The 14,890-nt window shown below is 41.1% G+C and overlaps 1 protein-coding gene across 9 annotated transcripts in view; it reads right to left on the bottom strand.

Annotated features, from left to right (window-relative positions):
• Positions 1–14,890, bottom strand: part of FAM184A (family with sequence similarity 184 member A) — a 670,286-nt gene that overhangs the window by 397,406 nt on the left and 257,990 nt on the right. For all 9 annotated transcript variants that reach the window (XM_069235390.1, XM_069235388.1, XM_069235387.1 and 6 more), the window contains one exon: positions 11,924–12,769. In XM_069235390.1, coding sequence (XP_069091491.1) covers positions 11,924–12,769 — 846 coding nt within the window. The remainder of the gene's footprint in view (positions 1–11,923; positions 12,770–14,890) is intronic.

A 14,890-nucleotide genomic window follows, 5' to 3' on the forward strand; every position in this document is an offset into this window, starting at 1 on the left:
CACAGGTTAGCCAGAGAGGAGAAGTAGTCATATGTTGATAGTTTCATGGAAAGAGAAAGTAAGTTGTAGCCAGGCACTTATCCAGAACATTGTGCCGTCCGAGTCAAATATGGCCACCACTTGGTAATATGAAGAGAAGTGAGAGACAACTACTAGTCCAACAAGAATGGCTGCCTTCGAGAGGAACTCTGCTGTAAGCCTGCAGAAAAGGGGAACAAGCCATCATAGATTGACCGATAAATTAAGACTGCTGAAGAGGAATCCAACCATGGAACTCTGAAGCATCGGAGGCACAAATCAAAAATGGCAGCGCCCTTCGAAGGCTTTCAATGTGGTCACCTGTATTTCTAACTGCTTGCACGGAGACTCCCAAGATGGTGCAGTGCTTTAAGAAACACCTAAGCAATCAGTGCAGCCTCGCTTGGTAATTCATACAAACCTATCTCCTGCTATCACAGCAAATTTCCCACATTTCCTAAATCTTCTGTGCCACTTTTTCCATAAACATGCCACTCTGGGTGCCTTGGTGAGAGCATTGTGTCACTCTGCCAGATATTCCTGCAGATAACTTTTGTACATCTGACACCTCCATGTGTTAACGAAAAAACAATATTTACAATACCTATAAATATATAAAGCTTTCTTTAAAAGCATTTTTGATGAAGTCGGATTTGTAATAAATATTTTGGAAAGATGACTTTTAAGAAGTTACCTTTGCCCTGCTTGAAGTCCCTGGAAGCTAAATTAGCATTTTGCTTTCCCTCTTCTGCCAGCCAGTGGTTAACATTTCAGAAGGCATCAATGAGATGTGAACTTGTTACCAGGGCAGGGACAAAGGGCTTTGGATGTGGTGAGGTGTGGCAGGGCCCAAGGAGATAATTATGTCAAAGAGGCCTACCCTGTCACAATCAGATGCAGCTAATATCTAGGCCTGTACCCTTCTCTTGCCCACTGAGACAGATTGGCTTCCATCACAGCTGGCCTCTTATTGACATCACAGGGTCAGATCTTGATGGAGTGTCAAGACCTGCTGAACAGTTTTATTGGAATTATTCCGTATGACATTGGGGAGCGCTTCAAATAGGCCTAACCTGTAAGAGACAAATGTTAGCTGACACCTGTGCAGGGCCTTTCTTTTGTCCTTCTAGCCAGACTGCCTCCCTTCACAGAGGGGCTCTTTTCACATAACAGTGTCAAATACTGTTTAAAAGGTCTGCTGGGTTTACATTTAACATTTGGGGTGCCCTTCAAATGAGGGAAACAAAATGCCAAAACAACCTGTGTATATCCATGGACTGGTTGCTGAAAGCTCAGCTTTTTTCTACCAGACTTCTGCCTCTGAGTTTTTGGGGGTACTGAGACTGTTTAAAACTTGATTGTTATGTTAGATGTAGAAGGACACTAGGATTACCATGGACACCACCTAGTCACACATCCAGCCCTCAGAGCCCAAGTTTAGGAGAGCAGAAGACTTCAGCCATTTGGAAAATGCCTAAAATGGCTAGGGTGGGCCCCAGGTACTTTTACTTCAATGGTTAGGGTGTTCCCAGGAGTCATTATTACCCACTAGCTCAAGCCAGGCATAACTGTGGCACCCTTAGGCACCCACTTCAGAACACTCCTGACTCTTAGGAATATCAGAAGAAGACTGAACGTACTGGAGGCAGATGGGGACTTGAAGGACTAAAATCAGAAGGTAAAATCTTTGACAAGGACGATCCTGACTAGTGTATCAGACCTGTGCTCCATTGCGGTCAACATCAAACTGCACCTTGGTCCTGTTCTACCATGACCACTGGCTATCATTGGCACTTTGCGCTTCTTGGTGTTATTTCTACTTAAAACTTTAAACATTATTATCTATGGTTCACCTCACTAGAGTTTGTCATTTTGGTGTTATTTTGTTTATTAAAGTTTACTATATCTTTTTAATAGTTTTGGAATTTTTATGATTTTGCATTTCATATGTATTAGCGCTTTAGTACTGCATAAATACTTAACACATTGCCTCTAAGGTAAGGCTGTCTGCATTGTGTAATAGTTACCAGGGGGTTGAGCTCAAGTTTATTTAGCGGCTTTAGTGGTTCACCTTGTCAAGGGTGTTGAATTATACTTGAGGTGGGTGCTTTCCTCCCTCAGCTAATAATAATTTTTTTACAGTTTGCACACAAGATATTATTGACCTACTGCATGTTAGGATGTACCTGTAATATGGTGAAACCCACTGAAGACAATTAACAAAATCATTGATAAGCATATAACTGGGAGATGTCCGAACAACAGGTGAGTCAAGTATGACAGCCACAGCTCCTCTCCTGTTTGCATGGCTACACTAAACCTCCTTAATAACCACTCTTGTTACCTACCATTCTCTAAAAAGCTCATGAACCTTTATACATTACTTTGGCTATAGACAGCCACCTTTTTCCGTTATGGTGTTTTCCTTATTCCCTAAACATTTTTATACACAGAGACAAGGACATTTGTCTCTTTAATTGATTAATCTAGGGGCCTATTCTTCAAGTATATATGTTTTGTTTTCACCTCCAATTCATAACAATGACTCTTGGTGGTGTGGTTAACTTTTCAAGAACCTTCTTTGCTTGTCCTACACTGTGCAATCAATAGTTTATACAAGGGTAATTACCTATATGAGTTACAGATTCCTACATTGTGGAATGTATAGCTTGTCCTGGAGCAACCAATTATCTCTAAAAAGCAATTGGTGAAATGAAACCCTGGAACTCAGTGAGATACCAAAGAAACCTGACAAATGAATAAGCTGATAATGAGTAATTGCTGAGCTGATAATGAGCTACCAAATAAATTCAAAAGAACAAAAGTAGAACAGATAATGGGCAGCCAATGAACTGTTGGTAGAGCAGCAATGATAATGAGACAGTTAATAAGGGACTACCAATTAGCTGAGCAGTAGCCATTAACGTAGCTCTTAGCTGGAATTCAGGCATAACAGAAGAAAATATCAAACGCCAGAGGCAAATGTGATGAGTAGATTGTGAGCAGAAGGAGCATCCCACAAGAGGATTGAAAGAAATAGCCCACATTTCAGAGATACCAACAGAGATAGATAGACAGGGCATATTTGGATGGATTGTCCAAATATGTCCATATATTGCCAGTGTTCTCGTAAATGCAGCTACAGGAAGTACATGTGGAACATGGCATGGAGGTGCATAATGACAAATGATTTGTGTAATGTTTTTAAGCCTCTAGAATCATGATGCTGACAGCATTGTACTCCAGGAACGTGCCCACTGTTCTACGGGAAGTTGCCCATCGTTCGTCTAAGACCCTATATTATATCTGTGGCGGAAGATGTAGGGGAAGGACTTTACAAATGTAGAGTCTAGACTGTTCCTGAAGAACTGGCTCCTCTTTGAAGGTGCCAGAGAGTATTGGGTAGTTCATAAGAACGAAAACTAGATAGTGTCTGGATGACAAGGGCCAGAGTTGATACTGTTAAAGTACTTGATGATGTTCTAATGAGCTAATCACCTATTTAAGGTTAACAATGACCCATCAGAGCCAAGGAGTTTGTGATGATTTGTGGGCTACATTCAGGCATAAGTATGGTGTCTTGTTCAGTTAGCATCTGATGCTCATGTGAAGCCTTTTCTGCATTCTTCCAAGATTGGCACAAAAGTAAGGATCCTGTAGATTCACTGAACAAAACCAACTATTTTGGAAAGCTCCAAACCTGAGCCAAATTTAACATCTTGCATCTCTAGTGCAGACATTTCAACCCAGAATAACAATGAGCAGTTCAGGTCTGAATATAAAACGCCGGAGGTGAGTTACTCAAGAGCACTTTCAACATAATGAGGAAATGAGCATATAGCCTGCTCTCATCTTCAAACAAAAGGTTCTACAACAGTCTAATCAAAGAGGGTAGCATGCACTAGTTTGTAACAACAGTGTGATATTTAAAAAGGTGTGATGGTGATAGCTTGGAAAAATCTTTAAAATAGGACACATCTGAAATACACACATTCAGTGTCAACCTCGTTTAAAGAAAGGAAGTGTTAAAATGTCCGGTGATTGTTGTTTAGCATTTGTTTGGTAGCTTATTCATCAGCTCAGCAATTACTGCACTGAAGATTTTTTTGATTTTTTTAGAGGAATTTTAGCTGCGCAGATGCCAAAATGTAATGAGACAATACTTCCATCATTTTAGAACCAACGAGAAAGACATCCTAAGTGCAGCAATATTATGTTTAAGTCATTGCCTGTAAGGAATCTTTAGTGAAAATATGCAGAATCAGGAATAGATCCTATAAAGGGGCTGGATATTTATGTCAGAGGTTACATTATGGGCCCTATTTTCCTTGACAAATAGGCTGTGCAATTTTGGTGTGCTACCCTAAAATCTGATATTCAGTGGTTACTACTAATGATGTATGGAAAGTCACAACCACTAGAGAAGGGGTAGTGAGAATGGACTCTTCTTCCATCAAGTGATCCTCCTTAAGAAATAGAGAGCTAAGCAGAATCAGTGGCACTAACCAGGGCCTCAGCTGTGGTAACACTAAGAAAACTGCAAGTTAAGTAGATTTCATTGCAGTCGAGTATATAGATTAATGAAGAAAGGTCCTCATTCGTTGTTCTCTGTTAACTCTTCAGTGAAAATTCATTAACTGTACCGATCTGTATCTGCCCTGAGTTAATGAGAATTATGAATTGTTTCCCCTGGATGGGGAATATCATGCAAACACGATAATACCGAGTACAATTCTGCATGTTTTACCCCCTTCCAGGGGAAGCAATGGGCCTTTATACATGAACATTTACCACCAGCTTGAAACAGGTGGTAAATACTCCTGGGGCTTTGTCTTTTGCATGTGAGTGGGCAAAAGAGGTGGGCGAAGAAAACTTATTATTTTTCCTTCAGCAGGTGGTGATGGGCAAAACAGCTCCCTGCAGCCTCCACAGCTCTGCTGATGGTTCTGATATGGTGTATCTATGCACGTATTTGTCAGGCCCGTAGTTTGAGGACTGAATAATTATGGGCCCGGAGTGATATCCACCCAAATTATTCTGCTCCTTGCCACTCGTAATGAGGGCCTTGAAGGCTAGTCTATCCAAAACGAATTACTATCACAATTATATTTTACTTCTCTGAATGTAAACGTAACCCTACTAATCCCATGTACAGTCACAAAATATATGAGAGAGTAACAAACATCTGCTGTTGGTGATAAATTCAATCCAGTCTTTACGCTTCAAAGAACCATCGCAAAACTAAATTTCTAACAAACACGTCAACGAGGTGAGATCGTCATCAAACTACAGCCACAGAACAACTAAAGTAAAATCAATTTGTTTCCAAAAGTAAAAAATTAAATTAATGCAATAGAAAAAAGAACAATATTTTTCCGTAAAATAAATGAAATTATCCTAGTGAAACAACTCAAACATAATGCAATAAAATTATTAAATTATTGGGTAAAAACATCTCATCTTCTTTCAATAGGATAATGAAACTCCAGAAATGAGAAAAAAAACGCACTGTAAAGAAATAATGAAAAATAAGTTTCAGTAATAAAAAAGTTAAATATGCTGTTGAAGCATATGAAGGGGTCAGCGGGAGGAAAGTTCGTGGGGACTGGAGAGCGTGGCAATACAAGATGATGGACACAGTGCTGAATCTTTTCAAACACTCACCCCCAGTCACAGATCTGGGTTGAATCTACTGTTCTTTTTTTTACCCATTCAACCCCAGTTTGGACCCAGTCAGGAAATCAGTCTTGACCCTTCTCCCATAGGACCAGTCCAGCCCTAACTGCCAGGCCAAGTCCTCCCTGGACCGGAAACAAGCATCCTGTGACCGGTTTGGGGGTATCACCCCTCATCAGCAAGGCTAGCTTGAATCCAGTAGCACAGCAAGCAAGGGACCCATGTCTGGGCGTACCCTGGCCACTTAGAGTGAACATAGCAACACAACAAGATGATGGACAGAGTGCTGAATCTTTTCAAGCACCCCCAGTCACAGATCTGGGTTGAATACATCATTCTTTGGCTCACCATGCACCCCCCCCAGTTTGAACCCAGCCATTTACAAATCAGTCTTGACCCTGGTCTCTATGTGAACAGTCCACTGCCTGGCCAGGTCCTGAAGAGCATGGGTCAGACAAGGGTAAGGTATCGCAAACCAAGGACATACTGGACATAGATGATGCCCACCACCAAAGACAGCAAGTGTAAAACTGAACCTATAAGAGGGAAGAGATGGATGTCTTAATAAAGGATCACTCAAAAGGTTGATTTCAAGTGATAATTAGGAGCTAGGGCAGCAAACATACAAAAAAGGAAAAAACGTTAATACAAACACTATAAGTGAATAAAACAAACATTTCGAATAGTAGTAATAAAAATAACAATCTAGGAAGAAAGCGGTCCCGCAAATTAAGTAATGTGCAAATTTGTATGAAAGCACATGGGGACACTGCTGTTTGAGCAAGGTGATAGCCAACTATTTGGTATATCTGTGATGAGGTGGATGTTTGTTCAATGGTCTGTCTAAGTTGTACTGCTGGATGGTGTGCAAAAAGCATGTGATTAAAGACGTTTACTGTTGTGAGCAATATGATACACAACTATGTGCATATCTAGGTTGTCTTGGATATTTGTACAATGTTCTTTCGAAAGTGTACAGCTGGATATTTGTATGAGGTGAGTCATTAGAGATATTTGCTGTTGTGTGCACAGTGATAACCAACTACATATTTGTACTTTGCTGGAAATGCATGCACTTTTCTAAAATCTCCTGTTTGTGTGTGTTTACCAATTCGGTCAATATACTATCTAGTGGTAGATGCCGCTAGATACTACAAAATGGAGGCTTGTAAGGAGAAAATATGTAGAGATAAGAGGAAAGGTAGGGTGCGGTGGCAGCGATATGACCAGCTAGGAGAATGAAAGGCAGAAATAAATGGATGTTGTGAGAAACTGGATTGTTGGTTGACTAGGGTGTGAGCCTTGATGAAGCAACAGTCAAAGTACCGTGGAGGGTGGACCATAAAAAGTCACTAAATTAACCTGTGCTTAACCAGGGTAGCTTGGCACAAAAAGTAGTCAGGCTTGACTTGCAGGCAATGTGTAAAGTATGAATGCAGCACACAAACAGTAACAGAGTGAAAACACAACACAATAAAAATCCCAAACCAATTTAGAAAAATAGTGTACATTTTAATAAATTATTTGACACCAAAACAACGAAAATCCAATTAGTAGAACCAGAGTCATGAGTTTTTAAAGTTTAAGGTTCAAAATAGTGCTAACAAGGACATCTGGTCGCACTAGATTGTGACAAAGTCAAAAGTTAAAGTCGACCGTAATGGAGCGCAGTTCAAATACACAAAGTGTATTGGGCTCAGTCAGTACTTATCTCCGGACATAGAACATTTTTGAAGAAACTAAAATCTCTGAGAAGGCAGGAGTGTCTGCGAAGGTCACGTCGTCATCAGATAGCTGTGGAGCGATTTTTACCTTCGAACTTAGTTGTCGAGATGGAAGTCGAAAGTCTCCAGCAGGATGAAGCAGAAGGCTGTAGCTGAAGACAGTTCCACGAGGTCGGTTACTTTTTTGGCGAAGGACCGCTCAAAACGGATGTGCTGCTTCAACATGGAAGAAATTAGCGGGAGAGGCCGCATTGTCAATTTGACCACCAATGCACCTTTGGCAGATAGGCGAGCAGGTTGGTCACTGTCTCCTTCTGGTTCTCAAAGTACTTTTTTGGCCAAATTTTGTCTATATGCTCATTTTCAGAAATGTCTATTTCTATTGAATAATTTATAGAGCGCATGGCTACCCAAAGGCCTCCCAGAGCTAATGCAGGATCACATTAAGCAGACAACACTGACACCCTATATAGGAAAAAGGAAAGTCTTCAGCAATTTACGGAAAGGAAGTTCAGAATCCGCAAGGCGAACTTCAGCCGGAAGAGAGTTCCATAGATAGGCTGCTCTGAAAGCAAAAGATCTGCCTCCCCATCTCGACCTCTTAACCCGAGGTATGTTCATCAGGAATGCAGATGAGGATCTGAGTAGTCGTTGAGGAATGTAGGGGGTTATGGTCTGTCTAAGAAAGGCCGGACCTCTGTTGTGAAGAGCTCAGTGGACACAGAAGGCTGCTTTAAAATGTATACGCTGTTCAATGGGTAGCCAATGAAGGGAGGCCAAGGCAGATTTCGCCGAAAGATGTCTAGGAATTCCGATCAAAAGATGGGCAGCAGTGTTCTGTACCACTGGCAGCCTCCTCAAAACATATTTAAGAGAACTCATAAATAAGATATTGCTATAGTCAAGGCGAGAAAGGATTAGGGCCTGAACAATAAGCCTTCTGGCTAAGAAAGGAAGAAGTTTAAAGATTTTCCTACAGGTCCTCAAAGAGTGGAAGCAAGAGGCAGCTAGTTTCTTTCCTTGGCATTTCATTGTAAGTTTTGTGTCCAACCAAAAGTCTAAGTTTTTAATGGTATCTTTAGGCGGGGAGAGGTTGTTTAGTCCTACTGAAGCTCGTATATGGGTCTGGGGACAAAGAGAGTGCCCTACCAGCATGACCTCTGTTTTTCCGTCATTTAGTTTTAGTTTGTTGTCGGCCATCCAACCGGCAATGTCCAACAGACATGACGAGAGGGCGGCAGATTCCGAGTTACTATCAGTGAAGCAGGAGAAAGACCAATTGGGTATCATCTGCATAGGAGATGAGGGATAACCCGTAGGGTTCCACAGTCTTTGCCAGCGAGGCCATATAAATATTAAAAAGTGTGGGACTCAGGGACAAGCCCAGTGGAAAACCGCATCTCAGGGAGAAAGTGTCTGAGTAATATGTCTGATTCAGGGCTTGAAACGTCCTCTGAGAAAGAAAAGACAACAGCCATTTAAGGCATGTGCCTTCAAATCCGATTTGATTGATTCTGCGTAACAGGGTCTTGTGGTCCACAGTATCAAACCCGCACTCAGATCAAGAAGAATGATGGCTGCATAACCGCCTGCATCTAAGCCGCGTCTAGTGTCTTCAGTAACAGCCAAAAGGGCAGATTCGGTCCTGTGGAATGGTGTAAGACCCATTTGGGTATTGTGAAGATTATGATTCTCAAGGAAGCCTGACACCTGGGAATTAACGTGTTTTTCTCCATAATTTTAGATGCAATGGGGAGAAGAGCAATTGGTCTGTAGTTGTCTGGTAGACTTGGGTCAAGATTCGTTTTTTTTTTTTAGCAGAGGCTTGACCACTGCGTGTTTCCAATGATGGGAATTATGCCCAGAAGACAAGGAATCATTAGGAATCTTAGTTAAAACTGGCATTACCACTTCAGATCCTGAGCCTAAAGTGGACAGGGGAGATGGATCTAGAGGGGATCCCGATTTTATAGAGCGAAGATGTTTAGCTGGGCACCTTTAGCACCACAACCAAAGGTCCAGGACAGAATGGAAAATTCTTGGGGGCCCAGGTGCGGGTTCAAGATGGTGGGAGTCTGTTATGTCCCTGTGGTTCTGAACAGGAGGCCAGCAAACTAGCCCTTGGTGTCACTTCTGGAAGTCTGAGGTGAAAGTCAAGATGCAAAGCTCAACAGCAAGGATGGCCTCTGAGGGTTCAAAGCAGGCTCCAGACAGCAAAGTAGTCCTTCCAGGTACAGCAGCAGACTGGTAGAGTGCACAGCAGATCACAGCAACAGGAAGTCCTCTGAGAGTCCTTCTGCAGGTCCAGTAGTGAGCTGAAGAGTAAGTCTGGGAACCCTATTTTTATATCCTGGTGCCCTGCTCCTAGAAGGTGGAAGAAGTTTCCAGAAAGGCCCTTTAAGTTCCAGGGGTTTCCTGCCTCCCCTGCCCTGACTTCAAGCAGGCTGCACTGACAATACAGGGTTGTTAAGCCTATTGTGTGGAGGCAGGTCACAGCCTATTCAGGTGCAAGTGGGGCAGTACTCAGCTTTGCGCTCCCCCTCAAATCCCTCCCCCCTCCTGCCAGTGGAAAGGCCAATTAGGCTTTGGCAATCCCACAAAGTCCCACATGTCAGTTGCACCCAGTCATGTGCCCTAAGGCAGGCTGCAGGCACAGAGGGCTAAGGGCAGGAAAATGACAACTTTTTAAAAGTAGCAATTCCAATATTTTCAAACTTGTAATAATAAATTCCACTTTACCATTAAAGAGCGTTTATCATTACAATTTAATAGGTACCAAGCATGCCATATCACCACCACAATTTTTTTTGTTAAAATCAGCAGATTATGCAGGAGGTGATGGATTATGTGGCAAATGTAGCAAATCTATAATTATACAAAAATAGCTATGGCCGCACAATCACATAATTCAAGGGGTCCTGGGTATAATGGCTGTAATGCATGGGCTGTAACTTTAGTGAATGGCATCCAAGGAGAACCATTCTATATTTCATAGGATGTTCACAGCTTGGATTTACAGCTGCACGGAATCAGAGGTTGGTAAACGCTATTCATCATAATTAAAACATACCATTTACAATCATTAATGATGAACTGTAAGTTCCAAGTACATTGCTTTCTTTAATTCAAGGGAAGGAAGTGGTCCCTCAAACTTCTTTCACACTATTTTTTTAAAAAGGTTTTTATGTTTATGAAAAAAGATGTTTCTATTGTAGCAAAAACTGACTCCTGGTTATATTAGTTAGGTGTTGTTGTTGACTTCAGGTTTTAGGTCTTTCACCATCAGGTAGCTAAATATAAAATAACGGGTAGCTTAAATGAAAAATATATTTTAAAAAAGTTTTTACTCAGTGGGAAATGCACTACAGTACATTATGAAACCTCTATTAGTTAATGCACTGCTGAGGTCTGTGTGTAATCAGAAAGCCACAGTATTAAATCTTAGTTGGTGCAGTGGAGAATAGTGACTTGTGGATTTTTAGTGCAAGAGGTCACAGCCTGTGACAGAAAGTACTGTGAATATGTAAGTAATTATTTTATACTTACATTACACACAGTAGAAGAGAGACTGATACAAGATGTGCAGACGTTTTCAGGATAAAAGGGTGCTTCCAAAATACAGATTTTAGTAACACCTGAACTATATTTAACTGCATCTTCGACGCCTCCTCAGGGGTATAAGCACTATGTAAATAATTAAAATCATGCACTTCATAGCTCAGTTGTCAACTCTTTGCACTCCCACTCAAAAAGAATAAAATGTTGCGTCAAAAAGCTTCCATTGATTCCATCAATTAAAGCCAGTACATGCTCCCAAGCATCATTTAAATTTGCAGATTAACTCCTTAGCACACATTTGCATTTCTTTCAGGCAAGCAGGGGCCCTGGCTGGGCTTCGGTTTCACAGCACAGGACACCTCCTCAATGACACTCCTGTTGAAGCATTTTAACTATTGGATTTAATCACCCTGGATGGCTGTCTTTTCCCAGAAAAGCAAACGTTTCGGATTTCAGGCAGAAGTCTGGCTAGGGGAATGCGCGGCCCCTGTCCCTTGACTCCACGCGCCCCTTAGAACCTAGAGTTTAGAACCTGTGAGGTAATTGTTTACATTGAGCAACCCACAACATTCTGAGGCTATCAGCTAATCCTGAGATGGCGATGGCGTGCTCCAGTACGGAGTGCTCTTTTTATTAAAAAATGCGATTGCTTCCACATCACATCCTGTTCTTATTACACTGTCACATTTCAGTTTCACCTGTGAAAGGCTGATAAGATGGGGCCAGAATGGATATTTTACTTGGCACTAAAGGCATATATAACTGAAAATATTTATAGTTACAATGCTTTATTTATTTTGTGATAGAATCTCTCAGCACAATAAGGTCAGATAGTAAGTATAACCATATTAAGTATATTAATTAAATAAATCTTCTCTGCAACAGTGAGGTTTGCAGCTTATTTACCAAAGGCATTCCAAGAATATTGAGAGGTTAATAGAGCTTACCTGGGCATTGTTTTCTGCAGTGCTCAGGGATACCTGAAGCTTTTGGCATTTTTCCTTGAGACTTTCTGCTTCCTTCTGCACAATTTCAAACTCACTTTTAAGCTTTCCCAAATTCTTTTGCAAAATAGCTTCTTGGCTTTGAAACTCCCTTCTCATCTCTGCCTCCTTCTGCATGCAGGCTCGCAGACTATCGGCTGTATAAATCTGTGACCTTCTCAAAGCTTCAAGTTCATGCTCATAAAAAGCTTGAGCTTTGCTGAGTTTTCCTTCATAATCCTCAACAAGTTTTTTCCTTTCTTGGCGGAGGTCTTCAAGCTTGCAGTTCATGTCCTCCATTTGCAATCGATGCATCTCTTCAAGTGTCTCTTGCCCCTTAGTTAAACATGCATTCTGAGTTTTGAGAATCTCTTGAATTTCTAGTCTATGAGTGGCTCTCAAGTCTTCCAAGGCTGAACGCTTATCCTTCTCAAACTGTAGCTGTTGCTGCATAAAGCTCCGTAGCCTCTCCTCAAATCTCTTTCTGATCTCTTCCACTTCTCGAGACATAGTCACTACTCTCTGGACATGCTGAGCCTCTGCACAAAGTTGCATGTCTTCTACTCTGCCTTTAAAAACCTCAAACTCTGCCAAAGCTTGCTGCTTCATTTTCTTGTGCTCTTCAAGTGATTCCTCCAGACCTTGTATCCTTCTCTTGAGATCCACTTCCTCTGCAACTTTACTCTTATACTGCATTATCTTTTCTCTTGTTTCTGCAAGGATCTGTTGAATCTCCTCCTCATGTGCCTCCTTGATGGCTTGTATACCAGATTCATGTTCGTCATTTCTAGTATTTAAGGCATATATCACCTGGAAATACAAGGGAATGAAAGTTAAAGAGGTGTATAGCAATTATATGTGCATCATATTAATTAAATGCAGTACATATGTGTTTTTCTTCTTAAACCTGTTAAATGTTTACTCAATAAGGAAAAAGGGTAATGCAGTAAGTAGTAAGCTGTTTATGATTTTAAAAGTTTACCTAATGTAGGGCACATGGACGGTGTAAGACAACCGGGACAGAGGGTCCCAAGGCAGGCACGGAGTATTGGGCCCAATTGTAAAAACTGGGGACATTTAGTCCCTGGGGCTCCCCATTCTGCAGGCCTCCCAGCTGGCTGCCAAGTACCCTTTTCTAGCACTTTACTCTCTGGTGTATCCAGGCAGAGGGGAGAGAGTGTGGGCTAGAGACTTGGGATTCAGAAACACAACAAACAAGACTTTCTGAATTGTTCTCCACACAATGTATTTTCTTATCAAATGGAAAACTACTTTATTACACACACTACTAATTACTACACACAAACTAACAAATATATACAAGAATGGGAGGTGGAAATGCATAAGATGACACTCTCAGAAAATCTTTAAAGATGGCACAATAGAGATTTGATCAGTAACCACTCATCCACTGTCTTTAACTCCACCCCAAATACAATAAATTGATTATTTCCCTCCAAAACATTGAAAGGAAGCCCCTTGAGTGAATAGTGCCAGAGGCCTGGCTGCTACCATTGGGCTTGACGAGAGAAAGGTCATGCCCAGACTTGTCAATAGGTTTGAGTTCGTTAGCCCATTCAAATTTTCCAGTCTACCTTCCTATTCCAGGAGAAGGCAAAGCCCCCCAAAAGGGTCTATTATCAAAGAAAAGCTTTTATCTACCTTCTGGCCAGCAGAGAAATTAACTTTGCCCAGCCGGGTGGTTCAAAGCAAGCATCTCACTGAGTGCTGACTCAGGAAAATACTGAAAACCCCAAAGAATGAGAAGGAGTGAAAATCTGCCCAAATTAATAGCAAATCATGAGGAGAGCACATCCCTTATATAGATAACTTGTTGATCAAATTACATACTCTAGTTCTCATCCAATACTTCTGTATTGATTTAATGTTTCCCTTTATTTTTATTCTTTTTCAAGTAGACCCAGGTCTTCGATAGCTACCATCTTGACTTTACTATTGATGATTGTGCAGGCTTTCCACAAGAAATCCTAAAAACTAAAATAACTCCAAGCAGGCAGTTGTGATTAAGTTCAGCCGCACACGTCAGTTCAATATCTGGATTAGTGCCCAGTCATCAAGTTGTAACTGTTAACAACCAAATATCTAATGTAAATCATGAGGAGAGCACATCCCTTATCTAGATCACATGTTGATCCAGTTGCATTCTCTATGCTGAGCTATTGCCATTGCCAAAGCATTAAAGACAATAGTCAATTAAGAACAGTTCTCATCCAATACTTCAGTACTGATTTAATGTTTTCCTTTATTTTTATTCCATTTCTCTCTAGAGTTAATGCTCTAAATCTACAGTAGGTATCTCAGATAGGTTAACTAGGAATTCTTCAAAATCTAACGCATGGATGGCCACTGGGCCGGACAAGATGAGGTGCTTACCTCACCCGGTAAATACTTAAACCTTTGTTTCCAGTATTCACAGTGTTTGGTAAATCATTGCTATTCCGAGTTTCCTCAAGTAAATGGGGAATGACATGCGGAACTGGGCTTTCTTCACTGAATTCTGTACGTCTAAGGATTTATCAAGCAGTTTTCTCTGGTAAAATGTGACAGGTTTGACATGCTGAAATTGACATGGTTAAAGTCAAAGGTGAGGTAATTACTGAACAAATACAATTCTGAAAAAAACCCTGAAGTTTGCACAGCTATCAGAATTCAACTGACCGCCTGAAATCAGGGCTTAACTGGGGAGTATCCTTTTAAATATTCATAGACTACTTTTTGCTCTTTTGTTTTGAGCTTATTAGCCAACATTTGGAGTAAAGAATGATGTGTTCTACAGTAAAAAAAATATATATTTTTAGTACAGCTTCTCTTTCACCAGTAGCCTCTCGAAAAGAGCTGCATGGCACCTTTATGAAGCAAGACCTATTATTGACAGGACAACTAACTGAAGAAAGGCCCATAGCTCAGGTA

This window comes from Pleurodeles waltl, chromosome 5 (genome assembly GCF_031143425.1).
Source record: "Pleurodeles waltl isolate 20211129_DDA chromosome 5, aPleWal1.hap1.20221129, whole genome shotgun sequence".
Taxonomy (NCBI): Eukaryota; Metazoa; Chordata; class Amphibia; order Caudata; family Salamandridae; genus Pleurodeles; species Pleurodeles waltl.